The sequence below is a fragment of the Aspergillus costaricaensis genome (assembly GCF_003184835.1).
Source record: "Aspergillus costaricaensis CBS 115574 unplaced genomic scaffold BO79scaffold_4, whole genome shotgun sequence".
Lineage (NCBI taxonomy): Eukaryota > Fungi > Ascomycota > Eurotiomycetes > Eurotiales > Aspergillaceae > Aspergillus > Aspergillus costaricensis.
In genome coordinates this window covers 520,787-536,936 of record NW_020291804.1, presented here as the reverse complement: position 1 = coordinate 536,936, position 16,150 = coordinate 520,787, and the positions used below count along the sequence as shown (strand labels likewise).

Here is a 16,150-nt window from a genome sequence, read left to right as displayed (position 1 = left end):
TGAGGCAGCAAATGAATAAATAGTTAATAAATCGATAGATAAGCGTACACCGAGAGTGTTATAAGTTGAGTAAAATTCCACTACTTTTCCCCCCATATATCCTCTATAGTATACCACTCACCACCACACTCCCGCTATACTTCACGAATAGTATTCCCATCACATATAATATAAAACCAGACCTTACAACCACATGCACCCGTAAGATAAAAGCGCTAACACAATTACTTCGTAAAAACTGGCACCACGCCCGTCCAGGCGCCCTTACTCCGTTCCTCCCAGTATCCTTCCTTCCCAGACTTCAGTCGCCACACGGATTCATCTCCCGGTGCCTCATCTACGGGAGTGAACCACCGCGGTGTCCAAGATTCGCCTGCGGCTTCCATCTCGCGACGACGAGCGCGCTGACCCTCTTCCAATTGGACCTTGACTGCCTCGGCTTGGTCGACGTCGCCGTCTTCGAGGGCGCGCTGGTCCGGACGAAGTCGGGAGTCTGTGACGGGTAGTTTGCCGTCCTCGATGGGAGTGACTTCGTTCAAGGTCGCCGCGAAGGCCGTGAGACCGTAGTGTTTGGGCGCGTTGGGGACCAGAGGTCCGGCGCTCCAGATGGTTCCCGAGGGGTTGCCGTTCTTGGTGAGGTCGAGGGAGGAGGTCCAGGTGCCGGTGAGACCCAGAGGCAGGTCGCGGCCGGAGGGGTCCGTGGACTTGGTGCTGACTTCTTCGCTGCGGCCGGAGAACATGCCGCCGGCTTTGAACGTGGAGAGGGAACGGTGACCGGTAGTTTCGTTGACGACGACCATTTCGCCGACAGGCTCGACGTATTTCTCGCCGGCAATGATGTTGCGGAGGAACGAAGTGGCCTGGGCCCAGCTGAAGTGTTCGCCAGTGGTGTGGAGGGTCAGGCGCATCTTGCCTTCGGTGATGATTTCGGCGGATTTACCCCAGAATTTCTGCGTCGGCATGGGGGATTGCGTAAGGCTCCAGTCTTTGCTGTCGGCTTGGTAGGCAAGCTGGACAGGGCGATGCGAAACCTTTTCGGCGATGAAGCGGAAGCCAAGGTCTTCACGGACGAGCTCGTAGGTCTCGCCGAGCATGGGGTTGAACGGCTTGCGGATGGCGCGCTCACGGATCCGGTTGTTGGAGATGGGAGAGAGGGCGAATGCGGTCACGTACATGAGGCGTTCAACGGGGTCGGAGGCGCTGGCGGCGCGGTCGAGCAGGGTGGAATACTCCATAACTTCGGCGGCACGCTGGAGCAGCGACAGGGGCTCGTTGGAGGAAACAGGCATGGATATCTGCGACAGGTCCTTGCCGACATTCTTGCGGAGGAAGCCAATTAGACTGGGCGGCATGACTGTCGGCGCCGTGATGTTGGCACGACGCTTCACGGGGCTGAGTGGGAGCGGCGTGAGCGCTTTAGGGCGCCCGGGGAAGAGCGGCGAGTACTGATCGTGTCCAGCAGGCGCCTCGTCGGCCTCGTCCTCACTGTCAGAGGGAGCGTCGTTGACCATGGGTTCTTCTTCCACCTTCGGTTTCGAATCCCATACAGTGTGGTCGGAGGCGTTGTCGGCCGCTGCCTCGTCGTCGCTGTCGCCCTTGATTGTGAGAAGCGCTTTACCGTCATCGGCATCGAAGAACTCCTGGGAGACATCAGACTCGAAGCTGCGCCGCGCCTGCACGGTCGCGCCGGGAGGGTGTCGTCGCTGCTTGCTTTCGGAGATGAGGGTCGAGAACTCGCTGACGACCTGGTCCAGGTCACGCAACACAGCCATAAGATGTTCATGAACCTCCTCCATGGGATCCGGGGGGCTGGCGATGCTGCTGGGCTTGCGATCGCCCGCCAGGGATGCCGTGTCAAAGGCGCCCGGCACAGCCAGCTGCGAGGACATGGAGGCCATGGTCGTGGTGCGCTTGACGCCGGGTTGCGTGGCCGTACTATTCTTGCGCTTCCAGAACGGGCGTTTGGCGTCCCCAGATTCGTCTCCATTCAGGTCCGTCGGCGTGCGATGTGGGCTGGGCGAGCGACCGCGGGGTCTCTCCGCGACATTGCCGCCCAGGTACTTGGGGTCAGTGTCCTTGGCCAGGCGCCGGACAGCATCGCGCGATCCGGATACCTTGCTCACAAGGCCCTCGACCCGCTCCCATTCCCTTTCCTCGACGGGGTTCGGGGCGACACGCTGAGAGGGCACACGTAACAAGGGTTCGGACGGCAAGGTGGTTTCGTCGGTGGCGGTGGCAGGAGTCTTGGAGGACGGGGCGGAGGCCCGCTCCAGCGCCCGCTTCCAAGCGGCGAACTCCTGGTCATTGTTGGCGCGAAGGTGCCAGACTTCGGTGCCGGAGTCAATGGAAATCTCGCGCGACTTCTCGTTGCATGCGACCGCAGCCAACGACAAGGGGATGGAACCGCGGAGCGCGGCAGAATTCCGATCGTGGTAGTAAGACAAGGTCGACGAGGTATAGTCGAGGGAGAAGAAGCGACGCGCCCAGCCCTGATGGCGCTTCCGCCGTCGCTTCTGAAGCAGGCCCGTATAGGTATTGAGCGAGTCGGGGTCGCTGGCGAGAGGCGGCGGCTGAGCGACGCTGTTGCCCCGTCGGCGGGCAGCCAGGGACTTTCCGGATTCAGCGGTATCGGACCGTATGGGGTGGCTGGAGGCATGAGGGACGGGAACTGACTGTGGTGGGAGGGCGGTTGGGTAGGTGAGCAGGGCGAGAGTAACGGTTTTCGAGAGTTGCTTGGAGAAGGTATTGTCAAAGACCAGGGCGTAGTTCCCACCTTCGTTGGCGGGCACGTCGTAGGTACCGCGGAAGATGCGTTCGGCCTCGCATTTGCCGATCCATTGGATCTGCTTAAGGCCAATGCCTGTCAGCTTGTCAATGACGGAGGCATTGGGTCGCGAGGCCGCAGCGCCAGCGGTCGCGGGCAGGTTTTCATTAGAATCGGCGTTGGGGGAATCGGTGGCAGGTAAGTTGGTGTTGGAGCCCAGAACGGCCGAATGGCCGGGATGCTTGAAGATGCCGAAGTTGATGGACTTCTTGTGCGGTTGGATGCTCCAGGAGATGGTGTGGGCGGGCTTGACCGATACCCAGCGGACAAAGTAGGACTGTAGAGAGGGGCAACAACAGAGACAGGAGTTAGTCCAATGCCATCAATCAATTCAGCGTGTCATGCATCCATCCCCTCCACCCCCTTACTTCAGTGTCAACATACCTTGCTGTGGATCTCCAGCTCCTCCATGGCCGCCATCGTTGCGCGAGTGGCCCTTGTTTAGGTGGGGGGGGGGGTAATGGGAAAGACGACAATGAGGGGGAGCAATTGAGAAGATGAGGAACAAAACCAAGTGGGAGATGGATCTTTTAAAAGTCGGAGGACTGGCGAGAGAGCTGAAACAAAAAGGAGGGAATGATGGATCAGGCTGAGGCTCAGCTGTACGTCAGCCACGAGGCAGGGCAAGAAGAAGCAAGCAGAAGTGGCAGCAGCAGCAGACGATCTTACCAGTCAGTCATGCAGCAGCCCGGCTCACGTTGGATTGCGGGAACGATCGGATAAGGAGACACGGGCCACAAGTGACGGTGGGATGAAGGGTCAAAGAGTGACGACAGATGCGGGTATTTTAAGTAAAAAGGAGGGGGCGGTGGAGGAGGAGGAGGGAAGTAGTTGTTGTTGAAGTAATTGAAGTAAAGGAAGTAAGGACAAGGAGAAGGGGAAGAAGGAGGAGGTGCGGAGAAGCCGGACCCTAAACACTTTCCACTCTTCTCCTCCTTCTTCTCTCCAAGACCGGCCGAGGGACAACTTAAACCAAACAATTGGCCTTTGAAGGGGATGTGCAGCTTGTGTCCGCTTCACATGAAAGGCCAGAGAACTGAGCTCAATAGTAAGTCTCTAGTCCATCTCCGGCTACTGATGATCTGGTTCCTGGTGGATCCATCCAGTTTCCCTTTTACCTTTTTATTCTCTCGTTTTCTGGAATTCCTCGGAGTTTCACGGAAAATTAATGCGTCAGGGGCAATCAATACTGGAGATATATCTACTACTAAGAATACTAAATTTATAGTTCAGACAGTAATGGTTGATCCCAATGCAATGCAATCGATTCATGTTTAATTCTCTTTTAGTCCCCAGCAATTAATCGTTTCGAACCCGCAACCATGAGATGCTACGCGGATGCTAAATCAACACTCTGTCTTATGAGAGAACAAGAGAGAGAGAGAGAGAGAGAGGTAGAGGAAGAATAGAAGTCAAGAAAATACACAGGAGAAAAAAAACCAAGATTCCCGACCTCATCCAGCAATCAACGATAAAAAGAGATAGAACGTCCCGAGGAATATTACACACAGTATACAGAAGGAAAGAAAAAAAAAAAAAAAGGAAAAGAAACCATCACCATCACCTTCACCTTCACCGCCGCTTGCCGGCCTGCATGTTGGTGAACAACAACTTGAAGCCATTGCACAGAGCCCGCATGTCCGGGTATGGGTTGCGCTGCAGCTCATATCCTTGAGGAATCACCTTCACTGGCCAGCTGTGCAGCGGCGCCTTCTCTCCCGCCTTGAAGCACAGGAAGAAGTAGCCCGCATGTTTGGGATCGATGCAGAAAGCGTAGGCCGACCGCCGGGGGTTAGCCTTGGTGTATGTTTCCAACCAAGAGTCTAGAAAAAGAGAATAGAAGTTAGTGACCATCACAAACATAAACTAGCCCTAAACAATATGAAGAAAGAGAATGACTTACAGGTGGCGTCCTTATTGCCGTCCTGGTACTTCTCATGCAACATCATCTCATCCACCTTCTTGGTCATCGCCTTGACGTGGTTGAAGATCAAATCGTCCAGATCACTGTATGTGTAGCGTCCGCCCACCTTCAGCGTGCGTCCCACGGAGAATTCGTTCTCCTTGTCCAGCTCCAGCACGTCAATATGCTGGAAGATGCCGTCGGACACCTTCCATGTCACCGCCAGATGGTCCGGTCCCTTGGACGACGGCCGGATCACCACATCTCCCCGGCTCTGCGACCCCAAGAACTCCTCCGCCTGCGTCGAGTTGAACGGCCGGAACATCGGATGCTTGATCACTCGCATCGTCCGTCCGCCGCTCTGCGTCTTCTCCTGCTGCGCTTCTCGGTCCTGCGCCTCCTGACGGTCATCCCACTCCCCTTGCAATCGGTCCGGCGTCCGCAGCACCGGCCGGCTGACTTGCTCCTCCCGCAGCGAGACATTGCACAGGAAATTCTTGCGGTTCAGGAAGAGCACCTTGGCCGGTAGCGTCTGGTGGATCTGGTACAGCGCTCGCACGGGGATATCATACCGGTCGGTCAGCTCCGACTCGGGCACCAGTGCGTCAATTCCGCAGTCCAGCTTGCCGTCAATGTGATCGTCTGTAATCCGCTTGATGGAGATGGGCACCACCATACCCTCCGACAACGTGTCTGCCGTCTCACCAGTGAGCATGGTGAAGATGTCATCCGTGCTGAGGAAGACGAATTGCTTCCGGAGTTCCTCATACGGCTGTTGCAGCTCCGCCCGGATCGTCTCCAGTGTCGCTCGCTTGCGCTGATTCAGGTTCTTCTCCAGTTGCTCGGCGTACTCCTCTAGAATCAGGTCGTTTACACGATCCTGTGCCTCCTCGCGGAATAGCTTGCGTACAATCGCACCTGGTCCATTCTCGTCCGTCTCCGCCTTGATATCCTCTTCATCCAGTTCCAGCGCATCAGCCGCCATCTTGCGCGCAATATCGTAGTCTTCCGGGTGTACACGAGTGTTGTCCAGCGGATCCGCATCCGGATCGGCGTTCTCAAAGTCGATGTACAAGAAGCTGGCGCAGTTGTTCCACACCTTCACACCCATGGCCGGATACTGGGCATTCACACCCAGCAGCTCCGCCCGATTGTTGACCACGCCGCCGTTCATGTTCACAATCTTGAGCAGGTGTGCCGCCTTACGGGGTCCCAGACCACAGACGTAGGGCAGGAGGTTGGCCGTCGCCGAATCCGTGACGGCTTCGTTGATGTCCACACCCACCAGATTCACCATGTCCACCAGCGCCGTCTCCAACTGCTTCAGCAACAGATCCTGAGAGACGAGCTGCTGGCCCGGCTTGAACTGGATGGACACGATGTCCCGGCCCAGAGATGCGTACTCCTTCAGCGGGCTCTGCAGGTACTTGGCCAAGGCCACACAGTAATGCGTCAAGGGGGCGAAGCTAGGGTGGTCCTTCTTCGCACGCTCGCTGTGCTGGTAAAGTCGGGCAACCTCGTCATTGACAATCACCACCTCCAAACGGTCGCTGACTTCGTCATCGCGATCATCGGTGTAAAGAGCGCCGCGCAGGTCTTGCCGCTCCACGACCTCGGTCAGCAGCTTATACAGGCGACGGGTTTCCGGAGACATGCCGGAGACACCGATGACATCGGGACGCCGACGCTTCACAAGTTCGGTGAAGGCGGCAACATCCTTGCCGTCGGCAATGTTACGGTCGCGATCGCCAATGGAGAGGTCTGTAAACTTTCCGTTTTCCAGCACACGTCCATCCTCTTCGATGTAGGCCCAGTGGATGGGCTCGCGTCCGACGATGCCGGTACCAGTGGACAGAGCCAGCACGCGCGGCACGGTACCCAAGATCATACCCTTAGGCTTGTAGGGGGCCTGATCCAGTCGCTGGGAGAACGCCTCGCGACACTCCTTTGCCACATGGTTTTCACATTCCTGACGGATATTTTCCTTGACGCTGCGATTGATCAGCCGCTCGAGCTTGCCGAGGGCCAGATCCAGCACATCACGACGCGTGCGGTTCCAGACGTCTGCCAGTTCACTGTAGTTGTCCGACTCGATGTCCTGGTAGAGGCGTTGGCGGAAGTGGTCAAAGTTCTCAAAGCGGACCTTCACTTCCACCAAACCTTCCTCTTCGGCCTTGAGCATGCGAAGATACAGCTCGGGCCGACGGGCAATGTCGCTAAGTTGTTGGTTCCGTAGGTACTTGAATTCGTAGTACGGGTGCTGCTCGTCAATGCGGCGCAGACCCTTCTCGGTGCGGAAGCAGTCCACTGCGCCATTCATGTAGTACGCTTGGCGGACGACCTTGCGCATCTTGGGGCTCATCACGATCTCCTCTGCGAACATGGTCTTCGCGGCCTTGACCACATGCGACGAGTTGGAGAAATCGTTGTCAATGAACGAATCCGCCAATTCATCCGGCTGCTCCGCGGGATCTTCGGTGTACTGGCGGCGGCCTTCCTTCAGGGCATTCTGGGCAAACGCATCTGCAGTGATACCGAAGGCGCGGACAAGGCCGTAGGCCTTGCCATTCCGGACGCGCTCAAAGAACGTCTTGCTGGACGCTTTACGGCGCTGAGTTTCCCCGTTCGCTTCCCCGTTCATGAGCGTCATATCCCTCAGCTGGGATGCATACTGGAAGTGGATGTAGTCCTGAATATCCTGTAGCTCCTCCATCGTCACCGCGGTTGGGAGCATCTCCTCCACGATGGTATCATTCACGCTGAAGAGGCTCTGTAAGTTGTCAAAGGTCTTCTGGATCGTAGTGCGCTTTTCCACGAGCGCCTTGAACTTGAGATCATGGTCGAAGATATCCCAAAGGTCGGTCATGTTCAGGAGCTTTTCCGCCTTGATGGTGTACTGGGAGGCGTCCCCATCATGGCCCGCTCCATCCACGGCCACCTTGGCCGCGTGAATCATGTAGTCCTTCCGGTGCTGGAAGATGAACGGCACTTCCCAATCGTCAGTGACCAGAAACTCCAGTACCTTGGCCACTGAGCGCTGGAAGGGCTCCCGTAGTTCAGGCTCGATCCGCTTCTTGAGGAGCATCAGGTTGGAGATCCAGGCTGCCTCTTCCCGGAACTGGTCTTCGGTCAGCACTACGTTCCGGTAGGGCTTGCGGGCGATTTGGTGTCGTTCGGGTTCGTCCAGCAGACGAATCTGGTTATCCTCCTCCGTCAACATCTTCTCGGCCAGCTGTGATGGCTCGAAGACATCCTTCAAGTCCAAGTGCTTTTCCTCATCCACTTCCTGCTCCTGCTCTTGTTCCTCCATTTCCAAGGCAAACAAATACTCGTTGCCGTCTCCGAACGCAGCGCGCATATCTTCGAGGGCGTTCTCGTCCAAGCCGGTCGCATCGGTGACGCCTAGACCTCCCTTGGAGGTACGAGTAACTTCCAAGTCTTCCCGTTCTCGCTGGATTTCCTCATCGGAGAAAACATCCTCTTCAATGAAGTCGTCCATTTCATCGTGCATGTGTCTCCGGTGACCGGACCTCCCGTAGTCGGCAGCGGGCTCTTCATCTTCATCGGAGTTGAAAATATCGTCAATGCCCTGGGACGCTTGTCGGAGATCGCGATCCTTGTGACCACGCTTAAGACGTTTGAACTTGGGCTGGGATACTAGTTAGAATCGCCCCTGTGCAAAGGTAGAGAATCAGTGGGGGCAATGAATGAGGTGAACATACTTCTCCAGCAGAAGCTGACTGGAAGCTCGGGTTAAGTTCCCCAATGAGCTCCAGATCTTCCTCATCCAGATGTTCATCTTCGCGTTCGCGATCCCTTTGCTTTCGTTTCTCCCGTCGGCGCTCGGCGCGCTCCTCTATTTCCTCGTCCTCGTCGACAATGAAACCTTCGCGGACCTAAAAGTGGGTCAGTACCGGGTACATTAAATCAAGTAAAATTGGCGCATGATTGAACACAGAGGAAGACATACGGCGCGAGCGGCCTCCTCATCGTCGTCATCATCCTCATCCTCTTCACTGGAGTCGTAGTTGTTGTTGGTGCCAGCACCCTCGCGAACTTCGCCATCATAGTCATCGGCAAGCTCCTCCTCATTCTCATCGTCATCAATCATGGCCTCCCCCTCGACCAGATCGCGAGCGCTCATCTTCGGTTCTTGATGTGTTGGTGGACTAAAAGGTTGGGGAATAAGAAAAAGGGTGGATGGATGCAATCTGCGGAGACCGATTTGGGGGAGAGGAGTCGTTGAAGGAAACGAGTCACGACAAGAAGAACCGCCACAAGAGACGGTCACTCACAGAAGGTGGCCAAGCAGGAGGTTGAAAAGAAATGAAGAAAGGATGAGAGAGAATCTGGGCGGCTTTTGGATGGACGAGACGAGATCCGATGGCTTGCAGCAAAGAGACGCTGTGGCGCGGGCACTTGCTTCACCGCCCGCTGGAGCTGTGGCTGGAGAAAGAGCTCTCACGTGGAGACACTAGCCTGTTAGGGTCTAGCATTTAGGGGAGGGGGAGGACACCAGTGGCGCAGTTTGATAGGGGTCATGTGATGTGTTATACCCCTCGCTGAAACACTTCTTGTTTCTTCATTCTACAAACACATGAATACGAAATAACAGTCATATATTTGAAAGGGTGACTGGGGTGGACTGATCCCCTTCTCATCCCCTGTGCTGTGTTAAGGGTGAATAACTGGATGGAGGACAATAGGTTAGGTCTATCTACCCTATGACTTGCCAGACAAAGAGTGAAATGATAGACGGCGCCAACTCCCATCGCTTGTTTCAGCGGTCGTCACTAGACAGACCCGGTCGCTCTGTCTTTGTTTCGGATTTTTCCCTGAATAGAAGAACCTTTAAAAAAAAATCATCGTGCTAGTTTCCGAAAGTTGTAGACCTCGTGGCAGGAAAAAAAAAAAGAGGATACTAGTCAATAGTTGATACAAGCGTGTGCCTGGTTCCACTACTTTGATCTCCGCCCCAACTTTCTCCTCCTCACGGCGTCCCTCCAAAGCACGCCAAACCTAACTCCGACCCTCTCCCTCCAACACCATCCTTTCCCACTGGATCAAGTCGCCGGTTTGAGGAGCACTCACTCACTTTCTCATCCTCATCCCCTGTCGAACCCTCCAACGAATTTCAGCGCCCACAAACGCCACCAAACCGGGGTGATCAAGTCCACCACCAAAGAACACCCCCCACCTTCGCTCTCTCCCGAACCTCACGGCGCTTGTCCGGTGTCTCAGTGTCCAATAACTCCCCCGCCGCTGCTGGCCCAACGGTCGGACACTCGTCGACTTTTTTCTATCCTGTTTCCCTGACTAGCAAACTCCTCCTCCAGGAATCTTGGCCATAAATTCCATCGTGAGACGGTACTTTTTGCTTGGAACTGCTTCGTCTCCTATACCTGTCGCTGTATTCCTCCTTCTCTCCCCACCGTCTCTCACCTCTATCCCAAGTCACGGTGCGCACTATCGCTCCTGTGACACAACCATGGCCGATCAATTCAAGGCGCGAACACTCAAGCGCAAGAACGTCAAAGGCCTTGCCCTGAACGCAGCCCCGAAGCCCGCCGCCAATAACTCCGATGGCGATGCTCAGGTTCCAGGCGCCATTGGAAATGCCGATAGCAACCGCACCGATACTCTGGAGATCGGTCTCGAGTTCCGTCTCGACCTGCGTAGCGAGGACTTGGTTACTCTGAAGGAGCTGGGCGCTGGAAATGGTGGTACGGTCTCAAAGGTCATGCACGCCTCCACGAAGGTGGTCATGGCTCGAAAGGTGCGTGCCTTCTGGGGACCCTCGTCGTCCGTGCTTTGCCGTAGACCCGGCATATATGCTGACTCCATCATCCTAGATCATCCGTGTCGACGCAAAGGAAAATGTGAGAAAGCAGATCTTGCGGGAGCTCCAGGTTGGGCATGACTGCAATTCCCCCCACATTGTCACCTTCTATGGTGCCTTCCAGAATGAAGCCAGAGATATTGTCTTGTGTATGGAGTACATGGATTGCGGGTAAGGGAGCCGCTGCCTATCTTCTTTATCTGTTGGTTTCAAGCTAACCTGGACCCTTGTATGATAGCTCGCTCGATCGCATATCCAAGGACTTTGGTCCCGTGCGGGTAGACGTGTTGGGCAAGATCACCGAGTCTGTCCTGGCCGGTCTCGTGTATCTGTACGAAGCTCATCGTATCATGCATCGCGATATTAAGCCTTCCAACATTCTCGTCAACTCGCGCGGCAACATCAAGCTGTGCGACTTTGGCGTTGCAACCGAGACTGTCAACTCCATCGCCGATACGTTCGTTGGCACCTCCACCTACATGGCCCCCGAGCGTATTCAGGGTGGTGCGTACACTGTGCGCTCGGATGTGTGGAGTGTTGGATTGACGGTGATGGAATTGGCGGTTGGCCGCTTCCCCTTTGACACGTCGGACTCGTCGGCAGGCGACCGTGCCAGCGCCGGTCCGATGGGCATTCTGGATCTGCTGCAGCAGATCGTGCACGAGCCCGCTCCGAAGTTGCCCAAGAGCGACGCCTTCCCTCCCATCCTGCATGAGTTTGTCGCCAAATGTCTCCTCAAGAAGTCCGAGGAGCGCCCCACGCCTCGCGAGCTTTATGTATGTCCCACCCCTTGTCCGCTTTTGGACTACTGTCTTTTTCCGGATTTGACTGACAGCCGATCTAGGACAAAGATGCGTTCCTGCAGGCCGCCAAGCGGACGCCGGTTGATCTCCAAGAATGGGCCATCAGTATGATGGAGCGACACAACCGCAAGTCGTATCTGGCTCCTCCGCCGCCCAAGTCGCTCAAGGATGAGCCCCCGGCTGCCCGATCTACTCCGTCCCCGAAGCCTCAACCCCAGCCCCAACCCAGCAGCAAGCCGATGCGCACTCCCCAGTACGCCCCCAGCGACATTCCCTCCAGCGTGGGCCGCAATAGCCCCTCGCAGTACCAGTACAACTATGCCCCCGCAAACCCATCTCCGCGTCCACCCCGGTCGACACGCTCGCCTCCCATCTCTCTCGAGCATCTGTCGTTGGAAGATGAGTACCGCTCCGGCCGTCGACCCTCGCGGACTCCCGTCGGGGGCCCCTCTTCCGGATTGGAACCCCCCATGCATCCGATGGGATCTCGCTCCGCCAGCTCACACAACACGAAGTCGCGAATGCCCCTACAGTCAGCAGTACTGCCCATGCGAAGCACGCCTCCCCCGAACGGACCCCCGCCCCCTGCTCCTGGAAACGGATCCTGGCAACGCCAGCCAAACTCCATGCGCGGGGATCATATGACGGGTGCTGTCTAGACTGCCGGCCATGTATCCATCATTTCAACTCTCTCCTCACCTCTCCTCACCTCTCTTCACTTCTCTCACCCATTCCCCCAATTCCCTCATCCTCCTCTTCTTCTAGAATCTGTGGACGTGACGAATTGACAAACAAATGACACATACCCACAAACACACCGCTACTTGCTTGAAGCATGAACCTCTGAACCATGTATCCCATTCAACCTTACATGATGTATGTCCATGACAAACACACACACACACACAACATTTTTGCATCGGCAAGGCGTATTCATTCATTGGCCTTTCTTTTCTTCTTCTTCATCTTCTTCATCTTCCATTTTCTTTCTTCTTCATCTCATTTGTCATATTCCTTTCTGTCAGATATACATACATCCATAGCTTCTATTTTTTTTATTTTTTTCCATGTCCTTTTTTCTTTTCCTATCACTTCATATCCTATTTTGCATATTCTAGGTCATCTTACCCATCTAGCTGACTGTAAGTATCTTCTTGTGTCATGTCACTCATCTCCGTTGGTCACTGGTTACGTATGTTTCATTGCTCGATAGCATGGAAGAATTTAAGATGGGGATGAATATAACAAAGTAAAGTTAGCACAATGCTTTGCCATGATAGATTACGTTACCTGCAATTTGTAGCAAGGGAAATGGTCAATGGTAAAGACGGTTATTTCTGTTTGGTGTTACGTAGATTCTAGCATAGACTAAAGTCATGTCTATGTTGACTGCTGTTTACCAAATTGATTACAGCCTACAGCCTACACCCTCGGAATGAAACAAAGGAACTATGCCTGTCAAATGTTTTGCTTCGTTTTTGTCGCTGGACAGTGAAATAGTATGGGATGAATGATCGTAGAAACACTGCCTATCCGTGGGATAGTCAACAGATAAACATAGAGCAAACGCAGGTCACACAGATACAATTGAGAAGCATAAACACCGCACCGAATCATGCAGGTAAGAAAAGAGGAAATCCCATCACACCATACGAGAGACGTAGAGAATAGCGCCGGGTGGCAAACAAGAAGACAACAAATATAGACGGCCAGAACCCACACATCCGACATCAAACACAACCCAACATCAAACTGGATGGACCCTTCTACTCATGCCCGTTCATCATTCCCCCTGTAACCCGGAATCCGACGACGCCAAACGAAAGGAAAATAATGTAAGGACCAAAAGCACGCACACACTGAGCAGTCCGTCAAACAGGAACAGACATGCCTGATTCCCAGCACAGGACACTCATGGCGAGACTGAGGAGAGAAAAGAAGATGAGAGAGGGATCGCCCTACTTCATCGCAAGCTCCGATCCACCCACTGGACTGGGACCCGGAGGAGCAGGGGCAATATTTGGACGCGGCGCCAACTCGACCATAGGGTGCTTGCCTCCTCGAGTGCTGGTCGAACCGCCACGACCGGTAGCACCTCCGCCGCGTCCGTGGGGAGTCCCCGAGGCGGCATTGGCTCTTTCCTGCTCTGCCTGCTGACGAGCAGCTTTGCTGATGCGCGGGCGACGAGTGGTACTGCCGCCTCGTGAGCCTGGGCCCCGAAGGGGAAGACCGGTTTCCTGGGAGATCGGGACCGCAGCGGCCAAAGGCACCTGGTGGGATGTTACAGGCCCCCGGCCCCGACCACCACGTCCACGGCCGCGACCACGCTTAATCGTACCGTCGGCCCTATTCGTAAGCCATTAGCATCTCAGCCAGCACTAAAACAAGGGATTCAATTTCCGAAAGGGTATGGCGCTTACCGTTCCACTTGGACCTTTTCGCCCTCCGGCACCAGCGGCCCACTGTAAACAAAGAACCCATCCTTACTGGCGGCCGCCTGTTCCTGCCAGGCCAACTCACTATCATCCACGAATGGGTCGTCTCGATCATACTCCTCCATCTTCTTCTTACGGCGCTTCTTCTTCCCATCTGCCGGTTCGGCCCCATTCGAGCGAGCGGGCGCGGATGTTGCACCTTCCCCATCCATCTCGCTGTCCCGGTCGACCTCCATGCTCAGATCCTCATCCGCACTCTCTCCTGCGGACAAACCACGTCCACTCGCCTTGTCGTTGCGCTCCAAGGCCGCTCCGGCTGCAGCTACCCGTGCCAGTCGTTCCTTGTGCGCAGCGAGGCGAGGATGTAGGGCCGCGAACCCATATTGCTCCTCCGCTAAACGTGCAAAGTTGATGATTTGATTCCCATGACCTTGGATAGGAACGTGCAGGATGATACTCGGTACCTGGCGGTTACTCGAGTCGCCTGTGGACGAGCCACCATCCACTCCGAAAAGGGCATTGGAGATCAGTCCCGAGCCTTGAGGTAGCGTAGGTGTTTCCTTGGCTGCCTTGGCCGGTTTGGGTGAGGGCGCCTTCGAAGCAGGTACTGTTGAGGGGGTTTTGGCTTCCTTCTTGGTCACCTTAGAGGCTGTCGACGAAGCAGGTGCCTCGGGCTCCACATCCATAGGCGTGGGACCTGGCGAGGGCGGTCGGTTATTAGACGGTGCTGGGGTATGAGGTTCCGAGGCCGATGGGGGAGGGACAGACGGGGGCTTTGGTTCTGGTGCCGACATCCGTGATTCCTGGGGTGGCGGCGGTGCTTGCACGGGTGTGGCATAGGGAGATCGATGGGCATACGGTGAGACTGGTCGTGGAGGTTGAGATTGAGGCTGCGGGTGCGGTTGAGGTTGTGGCGGAGTGGGTGCGATAGATGCGCCCGCGGGCGATGGAGAGTAGCTCGACGCACCGTGAATTGGAGAGCCATAGGGTCGAGGGGCATAGACGGGCGGCGACGAGGCAGCAGGCGGATCAATGATACTAGCAATGGCCGGAGAGGCACTGGCGCGATATGTCGGACGAGGTGAGATAGGGCGGGCCGGGGGACTAAAGGAGGGGCGCCCCGGAGGCGGCGCCGCAGCAGCCAACGCCGGAGTCGGTGCTGGAGCCGGGGCCGGAGACGATGTATCAAAGGCCGACCGTATGGGATCGAAATTTTGACCGCTTGTTCTTTGCGGCGGAGGAGCGGGCGGCTGGGAGTGTGGCCGCGGAGGAGGAGCGGAGGGCATCAGGCCCGGATAAGGTGAGACGAGGGTTGTAGGGGCCACGGATGGCGGTGTTGGATGGGCCGACGGTGGCAAAGACGGGGGGTTCAGGAGACGCGATGTCCCATGAGACATCGCTTCAGAATCTAGTGTTTGTTTCCGCGGGCTCGTTATGGGAGTGCTCGGAGTAGGCGTCGAGGCTGGGGCTAGAGCTGGAGCTGGAGCTGGAGCCGGGGCTGGGGCCGGAGCTGCAGATGCAGCTGAGACTGCAGTGGTAGGAGGACTGGTCGCAGGCCGTTCTGGAACAGCAGCAGGCGCGGGATTCGGTGAATGAGCAGGAGGCGCCGCAACACTGGGGCTTTGATCGGGGGTGGCAGCCTCCAACTTGGGCCTCTTGCGAGAGTGAGACGCGGCCGAATTGGGCGGGTTAGTAGATGTCGACGACGACTTCTCTCGTTGGCGACGGCTGCCCCGTTTGGGCTCCAGCTTCTCCTCCTTCTCCTTCTCTTTTTCCTTTTCCTTTACTTCTTTCTCCTTGTCCTTTTCTTTCTCTCTAGTTTTGGGGGTTCGGACGGGTTGGTTTCGTTCGAGGTCGGGGTCGTCTTCCTTCCTGCGACGCGACCGTCGGGTACGAGTTTCGCGGGCGGGATATTCAATGGAGCGCGACTCGTGTTCACCTGCAGCCGACAAAACAGATGGCTCTGTGGACATGGTGAAGAAGAGAAGGAAAGGGAGGGGAGGGAGCGAAAGGACGAATCAAAGCTGGTGGTCAAGCATCGAGTGAAAGGGCGAGGTGGGTTAGAGGGAGGAGTGGACTGATGGACTGACGTCCTTTGGGTGGTGAGGGTGGTGATGGTGGTGGTTGGCGGTTGGTGGTGAGGGAGATCTAACCCTTGTACTCAGAACAATAAAATTAGATAACAAGGGAATTGAAAGCCGAATGAATGGAGATGAAGAAAGGTTGAAAGAAGGTGGTGGAGATGGAGAGTGGATGGTGGAGGAGTGGAAAAGTGGATGGCGATGAATGGAATGGGGGGGAGAGGAAAGGGAAGAAGGAAGAAAGAAGGGAAGGGAGAGAGAAAAG

At 55.8% G+C, this 16,150-nt stretch overlaps 4 protein-coding genes across 4 annotated transcripts; 1 reads left to right on the top strand and 3 right to left on the bottom strand.

Moving 5' to 3' along the window:
* Positions 1–89: 89 nt before the first annotated feature.
* Positions 90–3,282, bottom strand: BO79DRAFT_207131 (oxysterol-binding protein related protein OSH3). Its single transcript, XM_025682114.1, has 2 exons — positions 3,209–3,282; positions 90–3,101 (listed from the first exon to the last, which is right to left on the bottom strand). The coding sequence occupies exons 1-2, from the start codon at positions 3,242–3,244 to the stop codon at positions 225–227; spliced, it is 2,913 nt and encodes a 970-aa protein (XP_025543533.1). The 5' UTR covers positions 3,245–3,282; the 3' UTR covers positions 90–224.
* A 1,064-nt stretch (positions 3,283–4,346) lies between these two features.
* On the bottom strand, positions 4,347–9,074 carry spt6 (chromatin-remodeling histone chaperone SPT6). The gene is made up of 4 exons (XM_025685247.1): positions 8,698–9,074; positions 8,450–8,623; positions 4,728–8,376; positions 4,347–4,647 (listed from the first exon to the last, which is right to left on the bottom strand). The coding sequence occupies exons 1-4, from the start codon at positions 8,869–8,871 to the stop codon at positions 4,397–4,399; spliced, it is 4,248 nt and encodes a 1,415-aa protein (XP_025543532.1). The 5' UTR covers positions 8,872–9,074; the 3' UTR covers positions 4,347–4,396.
* Positions 9,075–10,215: 1,141 nt separating this feature from the next.
* On the top strand, positions 10,216–12,028 carry ste7 (MAP kinase kinase Ste7; the record flags this gene model as incomplete). The annotated part of the gene is made up of 4 exons (XM_025678177.1): positions 10,216–10,503; positions 10,580–10,737; positions 10,805–11,342; positions 11,411–12,028. The coding sequence occupies 4 exons, from the start codon at positions 10,216–10,218 to the stop codon at positions 12,026–12,028; spliced, it is 1,602 nt and encodes a 533-aa protein (XP_025543531.1).
* Positions 12,029–13,213: 1,185 nt separating this feature from the next.
* On the bottom strand, positions 13,214–15,878 carry BO79DRAFT_55243 (uncharacterized protein). The gene is made up of 2 exons (XM_025689413.1): positions 13,790–15,878; positions 13,214–13,715 (listed from the first exon to the last, which is right to left on the bottom strand). Exons 1-2 carry the CDS (start codon positions 15,775–15,777, stop codon positions 13,328–13,330), a joined length of 2,376 nt encoding a protein of 791 aa, XP_025543530.1. The 5' UTR covers positions 15,778–15,878; the 3' UTR covers positions 13,214–13,327.
* Positions 15,879–16,150: the final 272 nt, after the last annotated feature.